Source organism: Mustela lutreola, chromosome 5 (assembly GCF_030435805.1).
Source record: "Mustela lutreola isolate mMusLut2 chromosome 5, mMusLut2.pri, whole genome shotgun sequence".
In the NCBI taxonomy this organism is placed as follows: Eukaryota; Metazoa; Chordata; class Mammalia; order Carnivora; family Mustelidae; genus Mustela; species Mustela lutreola.
Window position 1 is genome coordinate 148,317,740 of NC_081294.1, and position 26,443 is coordinate 148,344,182.

The 26,443-nt window shown below is 47.4% G+C and overlaps 1 protein-coding gene across 3 annotated transcripts; it reads left to right on the forward strand.

The window, feature by feature from the left end:
* TICAM2 (TIR domain containing adaptor molecule 2) lies at positions 1-20,545 on the forward strand. Of its 3 annotated transcripts, none has more exons than XM_059175823.1 (3): positions 16-38; positions 8,534-8,646; positions 16,664-20,545. In XM_059175823.1, the coding sequence occupies exon 3, from the start codon at positions 16,720-16,722 to the stop codon at positions 17,470-17,472; it is 753 nt and encodes a 250-aa protein (XP_059031806.1). In that variant the 5' UTR covers positions 16-38; positions 8,534-8,646; positions 16,664-16,719; the 3' UTR covers positions 17,473-20,545. The 3 variants fall into 3 exon arrangements, with proteins under 3 accessions (XP_059031809.1, XP_059031806.1, XP_059031807.1); XM_059175824.1 differs by lacking the exon at positions 16-38 and adding an exon at positions 6,801-6,824; XM_059175826.1 differs by lacking the exon at positions 8,534-8,646 and having other exon boundaries at positions 1-89.
* Positions 20,546-26,443: the final 5,898 nt, after the last annotated feature.

Below are 26,443 nucleotides of genomic sequence, written 5' to 3' on the forward strand. Positions count from 1 at the left end.
CGCGCGGGAAGTAGCCGCAGGCGACGTCTCCCGGTGGGGTGAGGAAGAATAGGGAGTCGCGGGGCGCGGTGGTGGCCGCCGCTGTGCAGGCGAGTAGCGGGCGCCGGGGCGGGAGCGGCGGCGGGGCAGCGGGGCTTGGGGCCGGCGGGCGCTTTCCTCCCTCTGCGGTGAGAGTCCGCGCAGCCCTCTGCTTTGCTTCCCAGTTTCCTTCTGACCAGAACACCTGTTTCTGGGGGAAAAAACCTCAGAACAGAAGCAGGCGGCCGAGACGTCCTGCGCGAGCCTCAGCCGGACCCGCGGAACCCATGCTGACGCTTGCGGTTTGGGTTTTTGTGTTGGCCGGCGTCTTGGCCAGCAGCGGGTTTGGGTAAGAGCACGTCGGACCCGCCGCTGTGAGCCGGCTGTCCGCCGTGAACGGAAGAGGGGAAAGGACTCTGTCAGGGCAGGAGAGGAGGCCCGTGAGCGCTCGGAAGAGCGTGTTGGCCGGACACGGAGCCGAGTAACTGCCTTTTCTGTCTCCCTGACCCCGGCCCGCCTCGCTCGCGCGTCCGCTGTGCCGAACCTGAAGTCACGCTTAGGCGGCGGAGTCGCGGGCACCTGGTCTGTGGTCATTTGCTCCTCGCGCTGCTTTTATCTCTTTAACAAGGACCTGCTCCTGAACCTCTTCGTCCTTTAACACCCCCTCGCCCAGACGTGCCCTGCGAGGTCCCAGCCGTCCCTTTATTCAAGAACGAAACAAAAAGCAGCACTCTGTTTGAATGGAAGCCTTGCTCCGCAGCGTCAGGCTCCACTCGCGTTTCCTCCTGCGCCCTCTCCTCGCGGGCTGCCTCCACCCCTGTGCAGGTGTTCACCTTACTACACCACGCGGGTGGTTGCTCCCTCGTCTTCCATGGTTTTTTTTCTTCAGTTGGCTTCCAGGCCGCCACATTCTCCCGCATTTCCTTCCTTCTCCCCGGCCCCTCCTCCTGCGTCTCTAGGTTTCTGTTTCTTTTCCCAGCCGCTGAAGTTTCGCGGGCGAGCAGCAGCGCCCAGTGCTTGGACGTAGTCTCTTTCTAGCCATACTTTGTCCCAAAGCAGTTTCCATCCCAGATCCTCTCTCATGACTGTAAATAACATCCAAAGGCTGGTGCCTCCCAGTGTTAAGCTTTCCTTCTGTCCCGAGTTCCAGATGCATATTTCTAGCTGTTTCCTCAACAGCTTTGCTTAGAAGTCTGATGGGCATTCGAGTTTAGGATGTCCAGACAGAATCTGGGGGGTACCACACGCACCCAGTCCGCCCTTCTGTTTCTCCCTCATTGACCTTCCTTACCACACTCGAGGTTCCTGCGGTCCTCTTAGCTCAGACCCAACATCCAAGCAGCCAGCCAATTCTGCTAGCTCTGCCTTGAAGAAATATCTCCAATCTGACCACATCTCAGCCCGTCTCCAACAAAAACCACAGTAACCTCTTACCTAGATGACTGTTAAGTCTCTGATTTGGTCTTCCTGCTTCTGCTCTCCTTCCTCTATGGTCTCTGTCCAAACAGCAGTGATTATTTTTTTTAAGATTTTATTTATTTATTTGACAGACAGAGAGAGAGAGATCGAGATCACAAGCTGGCAGAGAGAGGGGAAAGCAGGCTCCCTGCTGAGCAGAGAGCCCAATGTGGGGCTCCATCCCAGGATCCTGAGATGATGACCTGAGCCAAAGGCAGAGGCCTAACCCACTGAGCCACCCAGGAGCCCCAGACAGCAGTGATTTTTAAAAAAATATCATCAGAACTTTCACTTCCCTTCAAAACTTTCTGGTAGCTTCTGATCAAAATCATGAAAACTGGACTCTTGCGTTGACTTCAAAGCCCTGTGTGGTCAAACTTCCAAAAACTTTTCTGATCTTGGCTCTCCCCTTGGTCCTTGCTTACTCCGCTAGTGACCTTGACCTCACTGCTGTTCTTTTTGCCTGCAGTGGGCCTGGGCTGCACCCTCACAGGCTGCCGACCTTCACTCACCTCACTTCCCTGTTGAAATGCTATCTGGGATTACTGCCTTTTTGGCTATTTTAACAGCCCTTTGCTCCTGACCTTTGGTGCCGGTTGTTGTTAGATACTGATTGTTATTCTCTAGTGTTCCACAAAGCCTGGGCCCCTTTAAGCCCTTGTTGGCGTCTAGAGTTCTCTAATATTAAAAATGCACAACCATGTTTGTTTTGAGCCTCATTTTGATAAGACATACAGTTTGTTGTTATAGTCAGCATTTTTGTAAAATGTGCTTCCTGATTTGGAGAAGATTTCCCTTTAAATATAGAAAATGAAAGAAAAATGTTCACTTTGCCGAAAGGAATGTGCAGTGTTTTTTTTTTTTTTTCAATTCCTTCATCTCATTAGGAAATGATAGTTGCTCATTTGGAGGTTTTTTTGAATGGCACCAGGAATAAGTAGTTTTTTTGTTTGTTTAAGATTTTATTTATTTCTTTGACAGAGATCATAAGTAGGCGGAGAGGCAGGGGGAGGGGGAAGCAGGCTCCCTGCTGAGCAGAGAGCCTGATGCGGGACTTGATCCCAGGACCCCAGGATCATGACCTGAGCCAAAGGCAGACGCTTAGCAGACTGAACCACCCAGGTGTCCCAGGAATAGGTAGTTTCAATGGGAAGAAGAAAACGAAGGCACTTGTTCGGGGAATATTATACATGTTTGAGTTGTGTGGTGACCAAGTCAGTATCAGAATATCAAGAATTTGTAGTGAAATTCGGGTCTCTTTTTAAGGTATGTGGGGATAGAAGTGAAAAACAATATTTTTATTATTAGGAAAGGCTTTTGGGGGATAAAAGACTGTTTAATGTTTAATGCTTCTTTATCACTTTCCTCCCGAGGAGCTAGTTCTGTGGTGACATCAGTAGCATGTGTACCTACTTTCCCTTCATTTATTTATTTATTTAAAAAAAAATTTTTTTTAAGATTTTATTTATTTGACAGAGACACAGCGAGAGGGAACACAAGCAGTGGGGAGCAACAGAGGGAGAGTGGGAAACAGATTCCCCACTGAGCAGGGAGCCCAACGTGGGTGGGACTTGATCAGATCCCAGGACCCTGGGATCATGACCTCGGCCCAAGGCAGGCTTTTGACCGACTGAGCCACCCAGTTGTCCCCTTTCCCTTTTAAAAGAGAAGACACAAAAGCTCTCATTTCAGATTTGGGATTTCAGGTGCTTGAATAAATATGTAAAATGGAGGATTAAATAAACATTTCCAATGAGGGCATTCTGAGTATGGAACAAACTGAAGATAAGAATAGGTCAGTTAAGGCGAAGCCAGGAGTGACGTTAAAATCAGAACATACGTCACAAGCTGCTGTGTTGAGTACTCCTTAACCTGGAGCTTCCCAGCAGTGGAGAAAGGAGGCCACACAGCTGAAAAGCAGGTACCCTTGAAGATCCCTGTATTTTTGTTTTTATACCTTGCAGAAACAAAAGTTTTTGCATTTGTTTCCATTGTTTTATAAGTGATGACACATTGACTTGCTCTAAGGACCTGTTTTCAGAACGAGGGAGGTACATATTCTGCCTTCTGGTGCTTTACCATAAAGTAGAAATTGGAGGGGCCCTGTTTTGATTTAGAATTAGCAATCCTGGACTCTGGGGAAGTTTGTATACACATTCAAAAAACGGAGAGCAGGGATGCCTGGGTGGCTCAGTGGGTTAAGCCTCTGCCTTTGGCTCAGGTCATGATCTCAGGGTCCTGGGATCATACCCCGCATTAGGCTTTCTGCTCATAAAATCTTTTAAAAACAAAACAGGAGAGCAGACAGTTAATCATGGAGATGGGCTAAAGCCACCTGGAATGTGCAGATATGGCCCATAAGCAATATATCTGGACATCATGTTCATATGTCTTCTATTTAAAAGTACAAAACCCTCAAAAAACATTTTTTTGAAGATTTTATTTATTTATTTGACACACAGAGATCACAGGTAGGCAGAGAGGCAGGCAGAGAGAGAGGGGGAAGCAGGTTCCCTGCTGAGCAGAGAGCCTGATGTGGATGCTCGATCGCAGGACCCTGAGATGATGACTTGAGCTTAAGGCAGAGGCTTAACCCACTGAGCCACCCAGGTGCCCCATTTTTTTTTAACTTACTAAAAAACTCCCCCCCGCACTCTTTGCACTATCATTGTAGAAAAAGAAGATATGTATAGAGATGCATATAGATATATGTATATTCACACATCTACCACACACATATAACCAATGATATCTTTTTGATGTACTTTTTCCCATCTGTTTTCTCTACAGCATGTTTCACAAAGCTGATATCATACTATAGGTGAGATCAGTCTGTATAGGCTACTTTTGTTCAGTTATAGAAACATTTTCTCAGGTCCTTAAAATTATTTCCAGCAAACTTTTTTTTTAGAGATTTTATTTATTTATTTATTTAGAGAGAGTGCGTACAAGCAGGGGGAGGGGCTGTGGGAGAGGGAGCCCTGACTTTTTTCTAATTATGCTTGTCTTTCACCAGTATTTGGACATTTTGACTGTTTTCCTCCAGTAGAACTTCAACTAGCCTCTGATACTGCATCCACATTCTCTAATAATAAGAAAATACAGTCCTCTGCCTCAGACGTCAGAATTGCAATGACACGCTCCCAAAGATCCTATGAGATGACAAAGCTGAGCTAACCTGAGGAATTGAAAAAAGAGACCATGTGTAGGGAACTGGGGGAACATGGGGAGAGAGATATGAGAGGACGCTGGAGGAAGAAGCCTGATTAAGCAGTGTCTCGCCGTTTGCCGTCTTAAGAAATTCTGTGGGAGATAACTAGGCTTTCAGGTGCTGGTCACTTTGTAGTGCATATAGATGTTGAATTATAATCCTGTACATCTGATACTTGCATAATTTTATAAAATTGTTTTTAAGTCTAAGAGCAGTAGGAAGCCCTTGCAGAACTGTAAAGGGGAGTAATGTCATTGACGGGTGTTTTTCATGAAGATCATTGTGGCAGCCAGGCGGGGAAAGGAGCAGGCTGGCTGGGAGAGCGTGTACCAGACCAAGAGGGAAGCAGGATCGTGGACATGTGTTGATCCAGAGCCAAAGCGGGGTGCAGAAGGACCGTGGGAAGACTTGAGATGTATTTTGGAGGTGGAATAGATGGATGGGACTTTGGGAACAGCTCAAAGGTGAATGCATGGGAGAGCATCCAAATTCCATAGGAATGGAAGCGAATGTACTTATTTATATTCACATCATTTTTTTTTTTTAAAAATGCAACATTATGGCTCATTTAAAACAAGGTACGTTTGAATGGGCTAGCTAGTTCCTCATCCTCTTGAGTTAGTAATTTATGTGATAGTGAAGATGATGGTGGTAAAGCGGTCTGTGTTTAGCTCTCCCTCGAAACCTAGAAGGCTACATTAATCTTATATCTGGAATGCTGTCTTCTTTCGGGGGGTGTTCTTGAATGCTGGCTGTGCCCTAGACCTTGGAGTTACAGCGGAGAATAGGACAGATCTGGGCGTCATTGTGGTAGGGTTTACATTCTAGGGGGAAAAAAATGAGAAACTAAGCAGATATACGTACACGTCATTAACTGTAGTTGTGATCAGCGCATGACACCACAGTACTAGGGGGCGAGGCTCCTGTAACACCTTTCTCATACAAGCCTGGTACCTAAAATGAAAAATGCGGGCACTGGTTCCCTTTGACCATGAATAAATATCAATGGGGAATACACGACAGTTAACCTTTTTATTGATGTCGGCTTTTGCCATCCTTACGGATTCTGGGCAACCCCCAAAAGAAGAAAATGAATACGTGACGGCCAATCGTCAATAATGTTATTTCAGTATAAGATCGAGTGCCTTCTGATTCTATTTATTGTATTCCTGAAGTTATTGAATACCCGAGTGGGACTTGAAAAGATTTCCAGTGTAAAGAAGTCAAAGAAAAGTCCACGTGTTCCTCCTCTGGCTGGCATAGGTCTTTTCTTTGACATCCTGGCAGCCTCACGGAGCTCAGCCGTCCCATGCTGTATGTAGTTCCGGGAATTGCTGTAGTTCAGCATACTTTCTGGAAAGAGCCAAAGAGTAAATATCGTGGGCTCTTATGGGCCATATGGTTTCCCCTGGAATTACTTGGCTCTGCCTTTCTGTGTGAAATTAACCATAGACAGCACATGAGTGAATGTGCATTGTTTTCTTTTAATAAAACTTTATTTACAAAAACAGCCATAGGACACATGGGTGGCTCAGTCGGTTAAGCCTCTGCCTTTACTTCAGGTCATGATGCCAGGAACCTGGGATCCAGTCCCACATCGGGCTCTCTGCTCAGCAGAGAGTCTGGTTCTCCCTCTGCCTGCTGCTCCCTCTGCTTGTGTGCTCGCTCGCTTGCTCTCTGACAAATAAATAAAATCTTAAAAAAAAAAAAAAAGCCATAGACAAAACATCAGTGAATGTGCATGGCTTTCTCCCAATAAAACTTTATTTTCAAAAACAGCTGGCAGGCCGCATTTGGCTGCTGACCTCTGCCGTCATGCCTTGTCGTGAATTTGGATGCTCTGTCCGTCACGGCTGGGTTGCATAGAACAGAATCTACTGCAGGTAGTTGAAGCAGAAAGGTATGCATTTGAGGATATTATGGGACTTAGAATATCATGGGGGGAGTTGAAGAACTAGACTCCAGGTTGGGTTTCTAGGAAGACCTCAGAGCAGCACTTAGCAGACTCGGTCTAGCAGAGCTGGGCTTCTGCCATGGATGCTCCTGCCAGATCAGCAAGCTGCTGGCTTGGGAACCTTAACCAGCAGCGCCGCTGCCTTGGGCTCTGCCTCTCTCTGCCCATGGTTAACTCAGACATGTAAGTGCCTCTGATTGGCAGAACTGATGCTATACCTGGGGTCTTCCTTTTGGGGGAAGCCTGGGAAATTTAGCTTTTAGTGCTGGTGGTACAGGAGGTACCAGAGATCTGCAGCCAGGAAGTCAGAGTCATTTTCAGATGAGCCATTTTGCAGGCTCTGCTGCAGAACACCCCATTGGCGGCTTCACCTCCAGACTCTCCCCCATCTTCACATACTCGTGCTTCTAAAAAGCACAGCAGCAACAGGATGCTGTCTCCCAGTATAACTCAGCTACCCCTCCTAGAAACAAGGGGCACTCGCTTTCTCCCTGGAAGTCCCATAGGTCATAACATCATCACAGGTGTTATCCCAGGACCCAGCACACTCAGGAGTGAGGTGGCCTGAGGGAGAGTAGGAGAGACCGAGCTGCCCAGTGACCAGAGCACACCCATATTTGTCATCCTCTATGAGCAAATCCCCTCCATTTCTGAGCATTCCCAGTTACTCTTCTTCTAACAACGTCTCCTGACCCTGCATTGCCTTGTAGCTGCTGGCTCTTGCCGTCTTAGCAAGGCTTTTTCCCCTTCCCCATGCCCCCACGCACTGTAGACTCCAGAGCACACTGCGGCTCCTTCCGTGAGTTTGCTGTTCCCCTGTTATTGCTTCTGGGGGCCTCGAGGTGCTAAGTACTGTGGGTGCTGACCCCTGTCAGAAGCCCTCTCTTCCTTTGGCTCCCAGTCCCACCCTAGGTCTGACTTCCCTGCCACGCTGTTGCCACCCCTCCCCCTCCCACCTGGCTCCTCCTGGTCCAGACACCCCTTTGGCATCAGCTCTGTCTTCAGCTCTCTGCTCTTCTCCTTCTGCATATTCCCAGGTGCTCAGGATTTCACCTCTGGAGCCCCGGACCTACAAGTGTGAACACCCCCTCCAGGTCACGGGGCAAGCTCCCTGTGTCCCAGACTAGAGGAATGGGTCACGCACCCCCACCCTGCTCCCATCAGTGGATGGCAGCACCACTCACAGGCTACACAGGGCACTGGCTTGGGAGGCATATCGGCTTCTTGCACTATGAGCCCCCAGTGCCTCCCTGTGAACCTTTGTGTGTCCCCTGTCCCTTCCTTAGTGCAGGGCTCTGCGTCATCCCCTGGGTTCCTGCCACAGCCTCTCAGCAGGAGGCTCTCCCAGAGCAGAGCCTCATACAGCGCAGCCTGGTCTCCTGCCCTGCGCGATGTGAGGCCATCCTGGACAACTCAGACCATGTCTCGCTTGCTCACCACCTGCCAGTATGATCACATTCAAAGTCTTTGGGCGCCTGGATGGCTCAGTCGGTTAAGTGTCTGCCTTCCGCTCAGGTCATGATCCCAGTGTCCTAGGATTGAGCCCCACATCAGGCTCTGCACTAGCTGGGAGCCTGCTTCTCCATCTCCCCTTGCCCCTCTGCTCTGCTCATGCTCTCTCAAATAAAATCTTAAGAAAAAACAAAACAAAACCCACAAGAGTCCTCAACAGAATATGTCAGGCCCCTCACTCACTAACCCTATTTATCATCATCCTTACATCTCACTGGTACCTTCCCCCTTCCCACCCCCACATACCTGAGCCTCAGAAGCACCCAGCAGGGACCAATCCCAACTTCGCTCTGTGGTGCCCCAGTGGTTTTGCAGTTGCTGCCCCTCCCGCCCCGAAGCGTCCACCTCCCTCGGCCTTACACAAGTTTCCTCTGCTGCAGGGATCCCTCCTGAGTGCTTCTGCAGTGCCCCCTCTCCTGGATGGAGCACCAGCGCGGTGACTGTCGCCTTAGCCTGGCTTCACATCCCTGAAACCCAGAGGTCTTGGTGCAGAGTAAGTTTCCCATCACACTTCCTGCTAACGACTTCCTAATTGAACAAGGAACCACTGATGTTACATGTTTTTGCCACGAGGTGGTGCTGTTCAAATGGGAAAGAAGGCGGCTCTCGTGGCTGGAGGGTTCAAGCTCTGGCTGCCTTCGTCCAAAATGCCTTGTTTCAGAGGCAGTGAGTTCCGCAGTAAGCTTTCTCTGGGGTAGATATGCGGAGAGACAGAATTGTATGAGTGCATGCATTTTATCGTCAGATGATTATGGTTCCTTCTTTCACTCACTGCTGTTGGGAGCCTCTCTTCCCACGTGGTCACAGTGTTTCAAAAATACACATGTGAACTCCTCACTCTGGGGCAGCGCACTCTTGAGGAGGGTTCTCAGTTCTGAGTAAGCTTTCTACTGAATGTGTATCACTTCTGCGCCGTGGTGAATTCGAAACATTGTCAGTGAAACCATCATAAATTGGGGACCAGCTGTATTGCTCTGAAGGTTGTCACCACCCACAGTCCGGGGGGTAATTGGCTTGACTCCCAGGACACCCCTTTACCTGGTAAGCCCATCTAAAAAATACCTTCACAGCAGCATCCGGACTCCCCGTTTGAACTACAGCTGGGGCCCAGAACAGAAAATTAACCCTCACCAAAGGCCAGGTGAGATAAGTCAGCTGAGCAGGAAGGGAAGTTCCCAGTGCTGTTTGCGTTGAGCCCGGGATGGGGTCGAGAGATCTGATGGCAATAAGCAACCTTGAGGAACCCATCCGCGATTTCTGAGGAAGAGAGGCTGTCCTGGGAGGGGCATCCCTGGCTGTTGCCTGGAGCGCTCCTCCTGCTGGAACCTCTGCTGGGGTTCCTACCGGCCCAGCCCTGGGGCTCAGAAAGGATGATAGCCTTGGGGACACAGCCATTTCCTCTTAACTGACTCCATCCTGTACTGCTCATGTTTCAAAATGATGGGGCGCCTGGGTGGCTCAGGGGGTGAAGCCTCTGCCTTTGGCTCAGGTCATGATCTCAGGGTCCTGGGATCGAGCCCCGCATCAGGCTCTCTGCTCAACGGGGAGCCTGCTTCCTTTCCTCTCACTCTGCCTGCCTCTCTGTGTACTTGTGATTTCTATCTGGCAAATAAATAAATAAATAAAATCTTTAAAAAAAAGAAAGCAATTGTGCGGCTAAAGGGCTATATAGCTTCATCATGCTAATTAAAAAAACAAAACAAAAAAAAACAAAACAAGGTAGAGGTTTGGGGCAGTCCTTAGGAAGTGGTTTGGGTTCCTATTTTACTGAGACTGTTGAAGCAGTCAGAAGGGAACGAACGCGGGTGTCCCTGCCGTACCCATCCGTACCTGTACCTGTATCTGTTTCTTCCGCCCTCTCTCATTTTCACTGGGGAAAATGGTCACTTTTCTCCCCAACAAAGGCAACCCCTCTGTTGGCCCACCAGATCCCCCGCTTGCCTATATAAGCCGTCCCTCCAGTAGTTCTTGTCTTTCCAGCGTTGCTGAACTGCCCCTCTCCACTAGCTCTTTCTCTAGGCAAACAACCACCTTTAAAAAAAAAATTTATTTAGGGGTGCGTAGGTGGCTCAGTCATTAAGCCTTTGGCTCAGGTCATGATTCCGGGGTCCTAGGATTGAACATCAGGCTCCCTGTTCAGCGGGAAGCCTGCTTCTCCCTCTCCCACTCCCCCTGCTTATGGTCCCTTCTCTCTGTCAAATAAACATAATCTTTAAAAAAAAAAAAAAGGGATGCCATGTAGACAAGGAGGAAGCACTATGCAGAAGAGGGGTGATCAAGCTCCCTTCTGACAGGTCTGAAGGAATGCTCTCAGTCCCTGTAGATCGATTTGCATTTTCTGGATCTGGATATAAATGGAATCAAAATCTCTCTCTCTCTTTTTTTTTTTTTCCCAGTCTGGCCTTCTTCATACACCATAATGAGTTTGGGACTTACCCACGTCAGGGTGTTTATCGTTTATCTCTCCTTCGTGTTGCCAAGCAAGGCCTTCCACGGTCTGGACATCACAGAGTTTGTTTCTCCCTCCCCCTCTTGGTGGACGTTTCTCATGTCTTCCTCATTTCTGTAAGCTGGAAATTGTGTCTAAAGACTTGGTCAGAGCTGGGCTAAACATTTTTGGCAAGACTGTGTCATGCGTTTTGCTGACTGCTTGGCGAATGGCATCAGAAAATGCACACACTGTCTGGTTGTGATCAGTGAGCCTGAGCATTTGATGGAGGGCGGCGAATCTGTTCTATCTTGGAATTTTGTGTTATGTTCATCGGATTTTCTATTTCAGATGCATTGGGTTTTTTTTATTTGACAAAGATCACAAGTAGGCAGAGAGACAGGCAGAGAGAGAGAGGGGGAAGCAGGCTCCCTGCTGAGCAGAGAGCCCAATGCAGGGCTCGATCCCACGTCCCTGAGATCATGACCTGAGCTGAAGGCAAAGGATTAAACGACTGAGCCACACAGGTGCCCCAATGCTTTGGTTTTTACTCTTTTTTTTTTCCTCCTTATCTCCATAGCTATGTTTGTTTGTTTTTTCAAATGACTTTTACTGTCATTTTACATTCTCTGATTTTTTCCAAGCCTTTCCACCATATTCTGCTGTTACGGCTTTATCATGTTTATTCCGTTCGTTGCCTTCTCTGTTTTTTCCTAAGGGTGCTGGACCCTCGATTCTTCTACAGTCTCTCTCTCCATGTGATTCTGTTATCCCCGCTTTGATATTTCTGTTTCTTTGGTTACAGTCTCTTTAGGGTGTCCAAGGACTGTATCCCTTAGAGTGATTGTCTGTGATAAGACGGGCGCACCAAAGGGAAACTGTGCATCTTCCTTCATCGAAAATGTCCTGCAGGGATGCCTGGCTGACTTGGTCGGAGGAGCGTGCAACCCTTGATCATGGGGTCATGAGGGTCATGAGTTCAAACCCCATGCTGGGTGTGGAGATTACTTAAAAATAAAATCTCACAAAAAAGGAAGGAAAGGAAGGAAGGAGGGAGGGGAAGAAAAGAAAGACTGTCTTGCTCGGAGAAGAATGTCAGCTGAACTGAAAAGCACTTACCTGGTTGATTTATATCCTGGCACAGTCTCCTGCTTTTTGTCCCGGGCTGGCGCCAGACCATCCAGAGATTGGCCGTTGTCCCCAGACAGCACTTGGAGCCATCCCGTCCTAGAGCCTACACACTGTTGGTGTAAATTTTTCCTTATCTTCCTTGTTATGTCTCTAATAACCATAACGGCTGCCAACATGTATGAGAACGGTTCTCGGCCATTTTGATCTTCATAAAAGCCTTCAAGGCAGCGGAATTGTCACCGCTTTATATGTGGTGAAACTAAGGCCCAAAAATACCACGTAACTTGGACTAAGTCACACAGTAGTTTTAGAGCAGGGTGCTGGGATTTACATTCAGGCAGTCAGATTCCAGAGCACATAGTCCTTTTTTTTTTTTTCCCCCCATGAGCCCAGGAAGAGAGAGAGAATCTTTTTATTTTATTTATTTGACAGAGAGAAAAGGCGAGAGAGGGAACACAAGAAGGGGAGTGGAAGAGGGGAGAGCAGTTTCCCCACTGAGCAGGGAGCCAGATGCAGGACTCGATCCCAGGAACCTGGGACCATGACCTGAGCTGAAGGTAGATGCCTCACCAACTGAGCCATCCAGGCACCCAGAGACAGAGAATCTCCGCTGAGCACAGAGCCCAAGGTGGGGCTCTATCCCACCACCTTGAGATCATGACTTGAGCTGAAACCAAGAGCTGGCTGCTTAACCGATTGAGCCCCCCTGGCGCCCTCCATAGTCTTCATGAAAATAGGTTATTTTTGGTGTTTGCAAGCTATTCTTAATATTTGTTTTCATTTCCTGTAGTCTGTATGGCTACTTGCCAAGAATGCACATTTGTCAGTCTTCTTTTCACCTTACTCCTATTTAATGTGGGGGAATCCTATTGGGACCCCCTTGGGCTAGAAACGAGGTGGGTACCTTCTGGATTCTGCTTCCTTCCTTATCTGAGACCTGCTGATCTTCCCTTGAGAACTTCAGCTCAAGAGCTCCACTCTCTTGGGTTGAGTTTTTCCACGGGATAGTTGCCCTGAGAGGATGTCATTGGCTCAGTGGGACTGTTGTCTTGTAGCAGTGATCAGTAGTTTCGGTCTTAGATCTTTTCTGGGAGTAGGGGTAGAGGTAAGGATGTCATTCTATCAAGTTAAAAGCACACACACACAAAAGTTTCAGTCTTTCAGAGAGTAATTTGGCCTAATCTCTCATTATTGCAAATGCATTTGTCCTTTGATGTGGAAATCCCATCTGGGGAAATTATTCTGCAGATGAAGCTGCACATCGATGGGATGACTTTTATACAAAGCTGCTCTCTGCAGAGTTGTTCGTCCTAGTAGCAGACTGGGAACAGCTCACATAACCAAGAACAGGGGACAATTATGGTACAACCACAAGCTGCAAGATTCTGTTGTAAAGAAGTCATTGCTGCCATGGAAAGCTCTGAGGTTCTAGTCTTTTTTTTTTAAGGTTTTATTTACTTGACTGAGAGAGATCACAAGTAGGCAGAGAGGCAGGTGGGGGTGAGGCAGGCTCCCCACTGAGCAGAGAGCTGGATGCAGGGGCTCGATCCCAGGACCCTGAGATCATGACCTGAGCCAAAGGCAGAGGCTTAACCCACTGAGCCACCTAGGTCCTCCTGAGGTCCTAGTCTTAAAGGGAAAAGCAGTGTATCTCTGTCTCCTGTTTTGCAGTGGGTGTGTTTTTTATACATACATATATATGTGATATTTTTTATGAAAAGAAAAATATATATATTATAAAGAAACAGTGGAAGGATGTTGAAGGAACTAATCGAAGTGGTCACCGGTAGGAGGCCGTGGGGGTAACAGGTGGCATGGGGAAAGGAGATTTTTCCCTGTGAACATTTTCAAAGTCATTAGGTATTTTAGCCTCTACCTCTTTTTTTTTTTTTTTTTTAAAGATTTTATTTATTTGACAGAGAGAAATCACAAGTAGATGGAGAGGCATGCAGAGAGAAAGAGAGAGAAGCAGGCTCCCTGCTGAGCAGAGAGCCCAATGTGGGGCTCGATCCCAGGGTCCTGGGATCGTGACCTGAGCCGAAGGCAGAGGCTTAACCTACTGAGCCACCCAGGCGCCCCAGCCTCTACCTCTTCTTAAAAAGTAAATGAAAATATGTATATACACAGATGTCTTCATTCCCGTGACCAGTGATTTTGTGTGCCGCTCCTCGGCGACTGCCTTCAGGCTCCTTCCATTTCTCAGAAATGTTTTCACTTGCATTTGCAAGTGATGGGGAGGGGACCTTCCAGAGGTTTCCCAGGCTCCTTCCATCAGCCCTCCATGCCTGCCTTGCACTGTGGGAAAGCCCTCTGGTAGACAGAGTCAGTGGCTTGGTGGGAGCACAATCCTGTTCTCTCCGATCCTTCCAGCGTTGAGCACCACAGTCCAGGATGGGGACCATTTGCCCATCTAGGAACCACCATGGTGCCAGCAGAGGCTGCCCTCCACCTCACAGCTTTCCACATGTCTTTCCCTTGGCCGGCTCCTTGCTCTCCCCCTCCACATGGAAGGTGGTAGTGAAGTTCTCCAGATGTTGTCACACACTCTATTCTCTCTGGGCTGGGTAGGAGGGCTCAGGAGGGGGCTGGAACAGCACTGTCAAAGATTTCTGGAGGCTTTTGCTTTGTTTCTGACCAGTGTTTAAAAAAAATGAGACCTAGGGTCACCTGGGTGGCTCAGTGAGTTAAAGCCTCTGCCTTCGGCTCAGGTCATGATCCCAGGGTCCTGGGATCGAGCCCTGCATCGGGCTCTCTGCTCCCCAGGGAGCCTGCTTCCCCCTCTCTCTCTGCCTGCCTCTCTGCCTACTTATGATCTCTGTCTGTCAAATAAATAAATAAAATCTTTAAGGAAAAAAAGAAAAAAAAAATGAGACCTAAAGTTGCAGTTCTTTCCTTTTGTTATTTTTTTCATGTCAAGAGATTTCGTTGAGCCTGGCTTGACACATCATTTTACCCCAGTAGTTTGGGACAACTCCAAGCGTACTTACCTGCAGTGGCTAACGAGGAAGGTCATGGTGTTAAGTTGGTTTAACAAACTAATCTCAGTGCATAAGTGAAGATCATTTAAATTCACACCGTAAATGCTTCTGAACGCTTTAACAATTCTTTTGAAATTGTGATGTTGTTAACATAGTGTTGTGTTAGTTAGTATAATATAGCAATTCAACGATTCTTTACATTGCTCAACAATTATTTCCTTTTTTAATACAGGAGAAGCTTCTTTCTGCAGCTTTGCAGAGTGACACCTTTTTTTTTTTTTTTGTAACACAACAGAGTCAGCAGTGAATCCTAACCAGTGAAGAGAGTCCAAATTCACCCAGTTTTGTTATTCGGGATGTATGTATTAGCATTTTAGAATTATGTCTTCAGGTATCTCTCAGAAGCTGTCATAACAGCTTCTGTAACAGCTTTGGCTGTGAAGTAGAACCTCAAGTATAGACATAACACATTCATCGGGGTAGCCAGGAGGAGCCTCACTGTTCAGAGCAGCAGCAAACCCTTTCTCTCCCTAGGTACGTTAGAAGGAAATGTTCTGTGTTTTTCCTCTTCTTTTCTTCCTGTAACAGTTCTTCACCATTTTTGCTGAGCGGTTTTCTTTAACCTTGAATTATATTGGTACTTGTAAGCTTGTGTTATTGATGCCATTATGATCCCAAGCCTAATTCAATTCTTGACTTGAACTCTAGTCTTTATTCAGGAACAATAAATTTAAAGCCCCTGCCCCCCCCCCTTTTTTTGGAAATAGGAAACCTGTATTTATCTGTTCTGAATTTTCTATCTTTGGATAAAAGAATCCTTTTTGAAACTGCCTGTTTGGGGGTTCTGTTAACAACGTTGTCAACATTATCTGAAGATTTGTTTAAACTAGGTTCACGTGAAGCAGTATTCTCTCGCAGCTGATTTAATTCTTCCACTCTGACTTCCAAATTTTTTAAATTAATAGAAGGAGGGGCGTCTGGATGGCTCAGTCAGTTAAGCATCTGAATCTTGATTCCAGTTCAGGTCATAATCAGGGGTTTGTGAGATCGAGCCCTGGTCATTGTGGAGCCTGCCTGGGAGACTCTCCCTCTCCCTCACGTGCGTGCGCTCTCTCTCTCTCTCTCTTTCTCTGTTACAAAAATAAATAAATAAACAAAATAAAATAATGGAATGAGGATAGACTATAATGATTCTTTGTTGATTTCACTGGAGGAGATCCCTAGCCTTTGTTTCCAGAATCACTCCCAAACCCAGAAGTGAATTTTTCCCAAGGTGAAGACTCAGTCTTCTGAACCATTCCCAGGATTAGCTAGAAAAAGGTATTCCTCACTTTTCAGAACCCTTAGTATAATTGCTTCACCAGCCCTGACACCAGTGCCTGACCCCAGCCAGGGAGAAGAGCTCCAAGGCCGTGAACCCCGCATGTCGTTTCGGTTGACATTTCAGATCTTCTCTTTGTGCTGACTTAGTCACAATGCCAGCTGGTCATCTTATTTGTGTCCTGTTTTGTAATTGTGTTTGATATGAAAATGAGTTGTCTATTTACTACTTGAGTGTTCTGTTGCTCTCAACTTTTCTGTTTCTAGTTTACACAATAGCTCGATAATGAAGAAGTTGTATTTAAACTCCATATGGATAGACTGGCATGGGACCGACTTGCCTCCCTCAAATACCAAAGCAGTTGACTTTGTTCTGAAGGTTTCTAATTCCATGTCAGACTTCCAAAAGTCTCATGTTAGCATTACAATGACTCCCTGTTCCACTCCCCCTTGACCATCCGCGGTCATCCTCATGAAACTCACGGAGGGTGATCTTTCCCCAAGATCCGATCGGCATTTTTTTCTTAGGACCTCTATATTACAGTCTCTTGGAGGCTTTCAGGTTGAGTGAAAAAAAAATTTTTTTTTTCCGTTTGTAACGTTTGGATGACATTTATAACATTCGTCTGCTGTGTTATTTCTTCTCCTTGTAGAATGAAAAGAAATGTTGAGAAAGAAGTGAAGCTGTCCTCCTTTCCCTCGGATATTGATGATGGGTGTCGGGAAGTCTAAAACAGACGCCTGCCCTCTCTCTCTCTCCTTGGGGAAAAGCCCCGGGGTGGAAAAGAGTCAGGGACTCCAGGAGTCAGCTTCCAAGAAACCGGACAACCTCCCCATGCACGATCTGGCTGAGCCAAGCCCCACGACCCCGGTCCCGGTGCCCACTGGGGAGCACAAGGGGGCTGAGGGCCAGGGAGACATGTTGGAGGGGGAAGAGGAGAAGGAGGAGGTGGAGGAGGAGGAGGAGGAGGAGGAGGAGGAGGAGTTCCTCAAGTTTGTGATCCTGCATGCGGAGGACGACACAGATGAAGCCCTCAGGGTCCAGAATCTGCTGCAGAATGACTTCGGCATCAAGCCTGGAATCATCTTTGCTGAGATGCCCTCCGGCCGGCAGCATCTGCAGAACTTGGATGACGCTGTGAATGGGTCCGCATGGACCATCTTGCTGCTGACCGAGAACTTCCTAAGAGACACCTGGTGCAGGTTCCAGTTCTACACGTCGCTCATGAACTCAGTGAACAGGCAGCACAAGTACAACTCGGTCATCCCCATGCGGCCCCTCCACAACCCCCTGCCCCGCGAGAGGACCCCCTTCGCTCTGCGGACCATCAACGCTCTGGAGGAGGACAGCCGCGGCTTCCCCACCCAAGTCGAGAGAATCTTTCAGGAGTCCGTGTATCAGATCCAGCAGTCTCTGTGGAAGGACACCCGAAGTAGCATCCGCAGACAGGTCCTCTCCTGAGACGGAGCCCCCAGCACATGGCTGGCTCTCCTCTGGGAAAGCCGACCCCTCATCTCCACATGAGAAATCACAATTCTGGCAAGAAGTTGGCAGAATTTTACAGAAACACAGGAGCTCAAGCACAAGACGTTTCTGCAGGACATTGTATAGACTTTGGAGGTGCTCTTTGATGCCTTGGATAAGAGACTGTCCAAACTTTGAGAACATTCCTCTCACGGTTTTCCTGGTCCACACATATCACAAAGGATAACCTTAGTTCATAGCCCTGGTATCTGTCCTTGAACACAGACTTCTGTGGGAGACGTTGTACAGATACAATGATGCTTTCATTTTGTTGGCAAAGGACGTGCAGGAGAGAAGGTCCCTGGGAGACCTGACCACCCTTCCTCAGACAGAAATGTCACAGCCAGGTTGACTGGTATCATCGCCCAGAAATACAGAGAGCCCGATGAGAACATTCAGAACGTTCAGTATTGATACTTGCGAAACAAAAAGCCAATGCGAGAACGGTGGGGCATTTTACAAGAATCCAGCCAACTGTGTTCTTTCTGTGGACTTTGGGGATTTGGAGACAGTGCCTAGCCCTGACTAGCCACCCATTTGCTGGCGTTGTTGTTAGGGACGCCGGGGAGCCATGTTGTGAGGTCCCCGGAGCCTCAAGCTCTTGTGATGTCATCCGTAACTAGGGCTTTATGTGTGGGGCTTCTGAATAGTTCTGTGTCCCTGACTGTGAGTTCTCCTTTGTCTCTCTTAGGACAGCCTTGAGAAATTCCTCTCACTCCCAGTGCCCTACCAGGAAGTGTTCCTCAGCTCGGTGATCAGAGTAGCCTGACCGTGTGCATGTATGCTGTAGGTTATTGCTAGACTCAGGGTGGAAACAGGAGACGCATTCTGTGGCCTCCTCTTCTGTGTCCCACACTTCAGCACACCACACAGGCCCACAAAGCCCTGTCCCTTCCCCTCTTGCCCTCCTGTGCCACCTGTGGCTGAAGGAGAGCCATCAGGTATGGATGGGAAATGGGATGGGGCGGGTGTCACACCAGGTAGCTAGGAAAGCGCCCATGGGGACCTAGCCTAATGGGGACCAGGAGACCTGGTTCCAGTCTAGTCTCTGCCTCCAAGGCTGAATGTGACCTTCGCCTCCTTTATCTGTGAAATGAAAGGCTTGAATTGATGGAGCTCTAAAGGGCCTTTGTCCTCTCTCAGAATGTGAACAAGTAGGAACCAGAAAAGGGAACAAGCAAATAATAATGTTGTAGTGTGATGTGTAATAAGTTTCAGGAGGCGTGAGATCAGCTCCCAATGAAAGGAAACGCTAATGTGTTTACAGCATAATTGATTTCTGATGCTATCTGTTACACTTTAATAGTCCCAAGAGAATTCCAATACTTGCCTCCTCAGATTCTTTTAAAATACATTTTTTTGTAGGGACTGTTGAGCAAAGATGGTCTGCCTGATTTTTCTTTCTCCTTATCCTCACTTCTGCGTGTCTCCTCCTGGCACTGGGGTCTGCTCACATCTTTCTCCATCCACCTCTTCATAGCCATCACCAAATGTTCCATGAGGAACTTTTCCCATAATCCTGCAAGTTAAGTTAAACCTCCTCCTTCACTAGTACTCCTTGAAGAAGAGATCGTTTTCGTCGTGCCAGGGACATTTTCTTAAAGTCCCTTTCTGTCATAGTTGCTTACTACTTACTTTTCTTTCTCAGTTTTAATGGTGTTCTTTTTCCCCCCCTGTGGTCTGTCTCCAATTTCATACAGTAAAACAGCATCAACCCACCCTTTCTGCTTATTACCAAAGCGGGAGCTGTGGGTGCTGGGTGGTTTTTTTAATATATGTGCTGCTGAAATGGGCCCTCGATGGTGTTTTTTAAATAAATGTTTTTACTCATTTCCCTTGACTACCCTTGATTATTTCCAACCCCAGGGAAGATCGTGGGAAAGTATTTTGAAAAAATGGCATTCATCTGTACTTGTCCCTAGAGTACCAGGCACAGCGCCTCCTTCAATCTGGAGTGAAATATATTTTTTGTGATGAAGAAAAATGTGAAGCCCTGAATAACGATGCATGTTGAAATTACCCGCCTTAGAAAGAATTACCAAATAACTAAACCAAGGATGACAAGAAGGCAAGGTGTGGCCTTAGTTGTGTGTTTGTGTGTGTGTACACATCCGTATAGATGAGATTCATACACACACATGCACACACAAGGAAATTCTCTAACATTCTGCCACACATTGAAGGGTGTCCATGGGGAGGACCCTCTGGGCCTCACTGCCCACCCTGGAACCTCACAGAAGAACCTGAGTTGTGTCTAATGGGTCAGTTGGGATTCTTCCAGCTGTAGGAAACAGAAAACCCAATGCCACATAACCTACACCTTTAAGGCAAGGGTCTCTAACTTAACAAGAGGTCCCCTAAGGTATGGTATCTCCGAGGTGTTCTTAAAAACCCAGGTTCTTGGGTTCCTGGGTGGCTAGATTGGTTAAGCATCCAACTCTTGATTTCGGCTCATGTCACGATATCAGGGTCCTGGGATTGAGGCCTGTAGCAGGCTCCCTGCTCAGCCCAGGAGCCTGCTTCTCCCTCTGCCTGCTGCTCCCTGCTTGTGCATACCGTCTCTCTCTCTGTCAGATAAATAAATAAAATCTTCAGAAAAATTAACCCCAAGTTTATAAACAACCGAATAATATTCTACCTTAGAAAGAAACAAAATTCTAATACATGCTCCAACGTTAGAAGAACTTGAAAACATGTGAAGTGGGAAAAACAAAAACAGGCACAAACACGAAACACAAATACTATTGATATGATTCTGCCCTATGAGGTGCTCTTAGAGCAGGCAAATTCATAGCGACAGGAAGAACAGAGGTGGCCGGGGGTTGGAGGGAAGAATAGAGAATCATGCCTAATGGGTACAAAGCTTTTATTAGGGGTGATGAAAAGGTTCTGGAAATGGGTTGTACGACATTTGGAATGTACTTACTGCCACTGATCTGTATGCTTAAAATGCTGAATTTTATGTGTATTTTACCACAGTAATAAATAAAAATAACCCAGTTTCTTCTTATCCTTTGGTCCTGCCATTCTCAATGACCCGGCTGAGCCTCCTCAGAGTTGAACCCTGGCTGTTCTGGCGTTAGGCCCCATTGATAAAGCTGGGGGAGCCTCAGTCTCATGAGAGGAAGGGACTGGTTCACCCAAGCAAGGACCCATGTGTCCTCACTGCATTATTGAAAATTACATGGGGTGATGATAAAAAGCCATCTGACTTCTAGCTGGTTTTATTATTTTTTAAAAAAATTTATTTATTGGTTTTACAGAAGGAGAGAGTGAGAGGGTAGGGGGGAGGGACAGAGGCAGAGGGAGAGAGAGAATCCCAGGTGGGCTCAATGCCCAGCGTGGAGCAACCCAAAGATCACAACCTGAGCTGAAACCAAGAGTCAGATGCTTAATGGACTACGCCATTCTGGCGCCCTGGTTTTTTAATTAATTTAATTAATTAATTTTTAAAAAGTTTTTTTATTTTTTAACATTTGTTTCTCTACCTGCATCCGGTGGACCCCTCACCCACCCCTTGAAATACACTGCTGTGGACTCAGACCCCCACCCTTGCCCTCGATAGACTGTGATCTTAAGCGAGACCCCTCACCTTCCTGGGTCTCCGTGTCCTCATCCAAAAACAGAGCTAAGAATTCCTGGCTGGTGGGATTATTTCGAGGATTGAATGAAATAAAGCGCATGGGGTGCCGGGGAGGGACCTTCCGCTCAGCCATGCTACTACAGTAAGATGGGGGGGGGGAGGGCAAATAGGATTGCCCGCAACCCTACTTCTGGAACCCTGGGAACTCGTAGGGAGCAGATTGTAAAGAAAGAAAGCCAGCCTTGTCTCCACAACATGCACTACGGATCCCATCCCAAACCCTGAGGAGCCCCAGAAGGCAGGAGTGTGTGAGTTATTGCTGGTGGTCGTGCCTGTGGACAGGCTGGTGCCCGGCAGGAGGCCACCCCGAGTGGTGGGGCCCCATGACCGTAGCAGGTGGGAGGAGTAGGGCCATCCGCTCCAAGAGCAGCAAAGCGGGTCTGGGAATGCCAGCCCGGAAGCCAGTTCAGGGCAAGGACCCAGGGCACGCCTCCTACCCTGTGTTCTGTTGCTCCTAACACTCAGGAGAGGTGGATACATTTCCTATACGCTTTTCTTTTTATTATTATGTTAGTCACCATACAGTCCGTCATCAATGTTTAACGCAGTGTTCCATGAGTCATTGTTTGCACATAACACCCAGTGCTCCACGCAATCCGTGCCCTCCCTAATGCCCATCGCTGGGCTAACCCTTTCCCCTACAACCCTCCCCTCTAAAACCCTCAGTCTGTTTCCCAGAGTCCACAGTCTCTCACCGCTCATCTCCCCTTCTGATTCCCCCCTCCTTCATTTTTTCCTTCCTTCCTTTTGTCTTCCATGCTGTTCCTTATGTTCCACAGATAAGTGAAACCATATGATAATTGTGTTTCTCTGCCTGGCTTCACTGAACATAATCCCCTCCAGTTCCATCCATGTTGATGCAAACAATGGGATTTGACTCAGCCATCAGAAAGGATAAATACCCACCATTTCCTATACATTTGATTTGAGGTGGGTCACCCACTCACCTCCGCTCCCTTCTGGGACTCAGGAACTCCAGTTTTGCCTCCTTTGGGAGTACTGGCTGGGTGAAGCTTAGACTCTTCTCCCTCTGGGTGGGCGGACAGGGTGGTAAGCAAATGACACAGTCCTCTGCTTTGCTCCTTCCTGCCCTGCCCAGGGATTTCTACCCTGTGCTCAAGGCTGCTGGCTGGCCTCAGTGCCTTGCCATTCGGGTCAGAGCTGTTCCCCACTTGAGTCCTTCGTTTGTATAGAGCCTTGTGGTGTGGGGGGGGCACCTTCCGACCTCTCCCAAGGGCCCTCGGCCTCTGTGTATTGGCAAGGGATCCATCCAACTAGTTAACAGGACTTAGGACCACTTCCTAGAGGACTAAAGCTGGCTGCTGATGGTGGGCACCGTAAAGCCTGAAAATGCTGAGTCACTTAATCCGCCAATAGTAAAGACTAAATTCACATGCGATTGGTGATTTCGCCACACCACCTCCCTCCGCACAGGACACTGCAGTGATTTTCACAGACTCATCACAGACAAGTCTGAGCTGGGACCCGGAGCTGCAGAGGACATACAGTGGCTCAGCATAAACGGCCAATGTGGGGACATTGCCTCGGTGCAGGTCCAGAAACCCCAAGTCACAATTCACAGTGGAGTCCAGCTCCTTCTGACTTCAGGTAAAGTCGGTGGGCCCACTACGGGGATGGGGCTGGCCCAGGTAGGGTGTGGGAGAAGCAGTGGCCACAGGGCCCCCCCCCCCCCCCCCCCCGGCAGCGGGTGCCTGTATCCCTGCGTCTCCTCTTGCATGTAGCCTGGCCTGCCACCTGCTGCCGGGCTGTCCCAGAACGTCCCAGTTACGTGACTGTCCTGCTGTACTTTCGGGAAGGTCCAAAGGGCAAGCAGGAAATTTCAGAAAGCTGCCACACCCTTGACAGTGAAACCAGAGCGTCTGAAAATGGACTTTGTTAAGCCAGGGACAGACAGGAATGAACTAGCAGCAGAGAATGGATGTTGTCCTTGAACCCGAGGTTTCTTGAGAGTTGCCTCCTGAGTGGAGAGATGCTTTCGATTTTTGAACTTTCCACAGCTGCCTAAGAACAGTATTCTTTTTTAAAAAGAAAAAAATCTATTTATTTAACAGACAGAGATTACAAATAGGCAGAGAGACAGGCAGAGAGAGAAGAGGAAGCAGGCTCTCCACGGAGCAGAGAGTCCAATGTGGGGCTCAATCCCAGGACCCTGGGACCAGGACCTGAGCCAAAGGCAGAGGCTTTAACCCACTGAGCCACCCAGGTGCCCCAAGAACAATATTCTTAAATGTGTAGTCTAAGTCCTAATTGACGATCCACATTAATACATGAAGTTTGAGTTGGAGTAAAGGGTACTTGAAGTTGCCATTAATGAGTAACTCAGAGCCCTGAAAATTACTTGATCCAAAGCCCAACAAGTGAAGCTGTGGGGAGAAATAGGAGAGATGCTCCCTTTGCCAGTGAACTGGCTTTCACAACTGTTTACTCCAACATCCATACTCTGTTCACACCTCCTTCCCTTTCTGGCATGAGCAAGAATTGGGGGGGGGGGGGGCGGGGGGTGGTGAATAACGCCTTCATTTGGAGTCTTACTCCTCTCCTTGTCTTCAAATAGAGTTAGCTCTGAGTCACTTTACTCGAGGTGAATAAATAGGAATGCTTTTTTTAGCAAGTAACAGGAACCTGCATTTAAAGAGGTGGTTTCTTCTTCTTTTTTTTTCCTTTTGCATAATCTAATTAGGAATGTTCCTGCCAGCTACCTCCTCAAACAGCAGGTTTAAAACAAGGAAATCTCCACCAACTAGCTCCTCCCAGGGGATTTTGTGGCCACGTTGGATGGGTAAGCAGCTTTACAGATTTCTTCATTCTATTATAAATAAAAACATGAATGCGAAATTATCTTGTGATGTTGGTTGCACAATTGTGCAAATATACGAAGGCTGCTGAATTGTACACTTTACATGGGTAGATTTTATGGTGTATAAGATACAGCTCAGTAAAGAATGAAGAGCAAACAAACCCACCCACGCACCCACCCCCTCCCCACAAACTGCAACAATAAAATGCTGTAGCCATTTGGAACACAGCTTGGCACTAGTGAGTGAGGTTGAAAATGGGGTGATCTCGTGAACCAGGCGATTTTTCTCCTGGAGCTGTAGGGTTGTACTCTAGAGAAAGTCTCCCACAAGTATTGAAAGAAACACGTATAAGATGTCTGTTGCAATGTTCTTTTACTAATGAAAGATTGGAAGCAATCAAAGTCTCCCAACGGTGGAAGCATTCAGAGATCTATCATGGTGGGTACCTACAACTGATGACTTTAGAGCATTTAAAATAGCAAAGCTGTATATACCAACTTGGGTTAAGTCCCAAAAACACAGTGCTGCAGAGGGTGCAGCAAACTATAAAATAATATAGACCATCTGATAACCGTGTATATAAAGTCTTAAAACACACAAGGTGGCACTCTTTCTTAACAGATACATACACAGGTGCCAGTATGTTATTTTCTGTGTTTTTCTGTGTGTTGGAAATAGCTAATAATCGTTTTGTTTTTCAGTTAGCAAACACTTGCAGTTGTGTTCAATGCTATAGGAACTTCCTTAAGCAACAATGATTTGAGGAATGAAAAACAGAGAGAGAAAGACTTGACAGTTTAGAAAAAGATCTGCTAATAATAGGTTTCATTTTTTTATCACCTACGGTCTCAGGGAATGAACTGACATTACGTGCAATATTCTGTAGTTTCTACATGCCTGATCTGATCGTGTGCAATGTGAGTCCCAAGAAGTTGAGGCTGGAGTAAGTCCTAAGCCCCAGGCTGGAAGACGGAGTCCTTAGACTGTCCCATGGTCTGACTCCAAAGCCTGGTTGTTGGTGGTTAGGCTCTGGAATGCTGTTTCTTAGTAGCTCTGCCTGCTTTTTCACCGTAGGAGAGTCTTAAAAGAGAGGTCAGTGCTGCAAAGAAAAAAGGAAAAAACCATAGCAATTTTAAGTTAAACCCTGGTGTGGTGAGGTTGCCCTATTTTTAGTCATCTTTGCCTACAGTGAATAACTCACGCCTGGGAATCAGGAAATACGTGTCCTGACTCCACGGAGCCGTCTCTCCTAATGTTTTTCAGTCTTCTGTCTTCGTGAGGCTGAACTTTTGTCCTCAGTTCTGCTTAGGACCCCTGTTTCGTTTCGCTTTGCCTCATTTGTTTTCTTTGCGCGCGCTAGAGGTCACCGATGGTAAATGGAACACTGATTTAGAGGAAAGACGAAGAATGAGAGGAACAGGATAAGTGGGCCTCATGCTTATTTCAGGAAAATCCGTGTTGCAGGATACATCTAACTGTGGGTTGTTTCTGTGTCCCTTTAGGAAGACAGGGCGGTGCTGCGGTGTCACAAAACATCAACTCAGGGAGCAAACACAGACGTTCACATACACTCCGATCTGTGAGTTTCAAGAGGGTCTCGTTGTAATGCCAGTTATTTTTCATGAGTAAATGGTACTACAGATAAAATCCCTACGACCTAGAATGCCGTGTATTTTGATGACAGGTCAGCCCGTGAGGCCACATCATCTAAGTTCATGTTTTAGAGCTGCTGTGGAAAGTAAATGAGTCAACCCAGGTAAAACGCTGGACACAGGGTGAGGCATTCCAAGAAGTCACTTTCGTCCCGATCCGGCCCATGACTTCTGGCTGACTGCTAAGTGATGAGCTAAGCAGTTAGCTCCAGATCTTGGTTGTTGCCCTATTTTTTCCCCCCTTCCAGACCATATGGGTTCACTTTTCTCCGAAAACTTTGCCAAAAAACCAAGGAACAATCCATCTGCCACTTAAACAAGAACAGATTTATTGCTTTTAACTTAAAAAAAAAAAAAAAAAAAAAAAAAAAAAAGATGTCAAGTGCAAAAAAAAGATGCATTCCTCTCATTGGGGGCCTAATGCAGGCTGCCATGTCCGGTGGCTGATGCTGTCCCAATATCCATTCATTGGATCGAAGCCAAGGGAGAGAACCTAGGGGTTGTGCCCTAAAGTGGGAGGTGACAAAAAGGATCAGTAGTCGCTGGCCCCAGGGACTCTAATATCTACTTTTTTCACTGGATTTTATATTTGCTGAAGGCCTGGAAGGCTCCCAGCCCTTCATCCATGGGTCAGGCAAACTTTGTTATAGTAGGGTCTGCAGTGCTAGTGACCAGTAACCCTGCACCTGCCCCAGCTGCCAGGGACATTCAAGCATTGGTCATAAGATGGACAATGGATAAGTCAGACTGCCTGACAGTTGGGGACTTAGGAGAACATCATTTTCCTTTTGCCA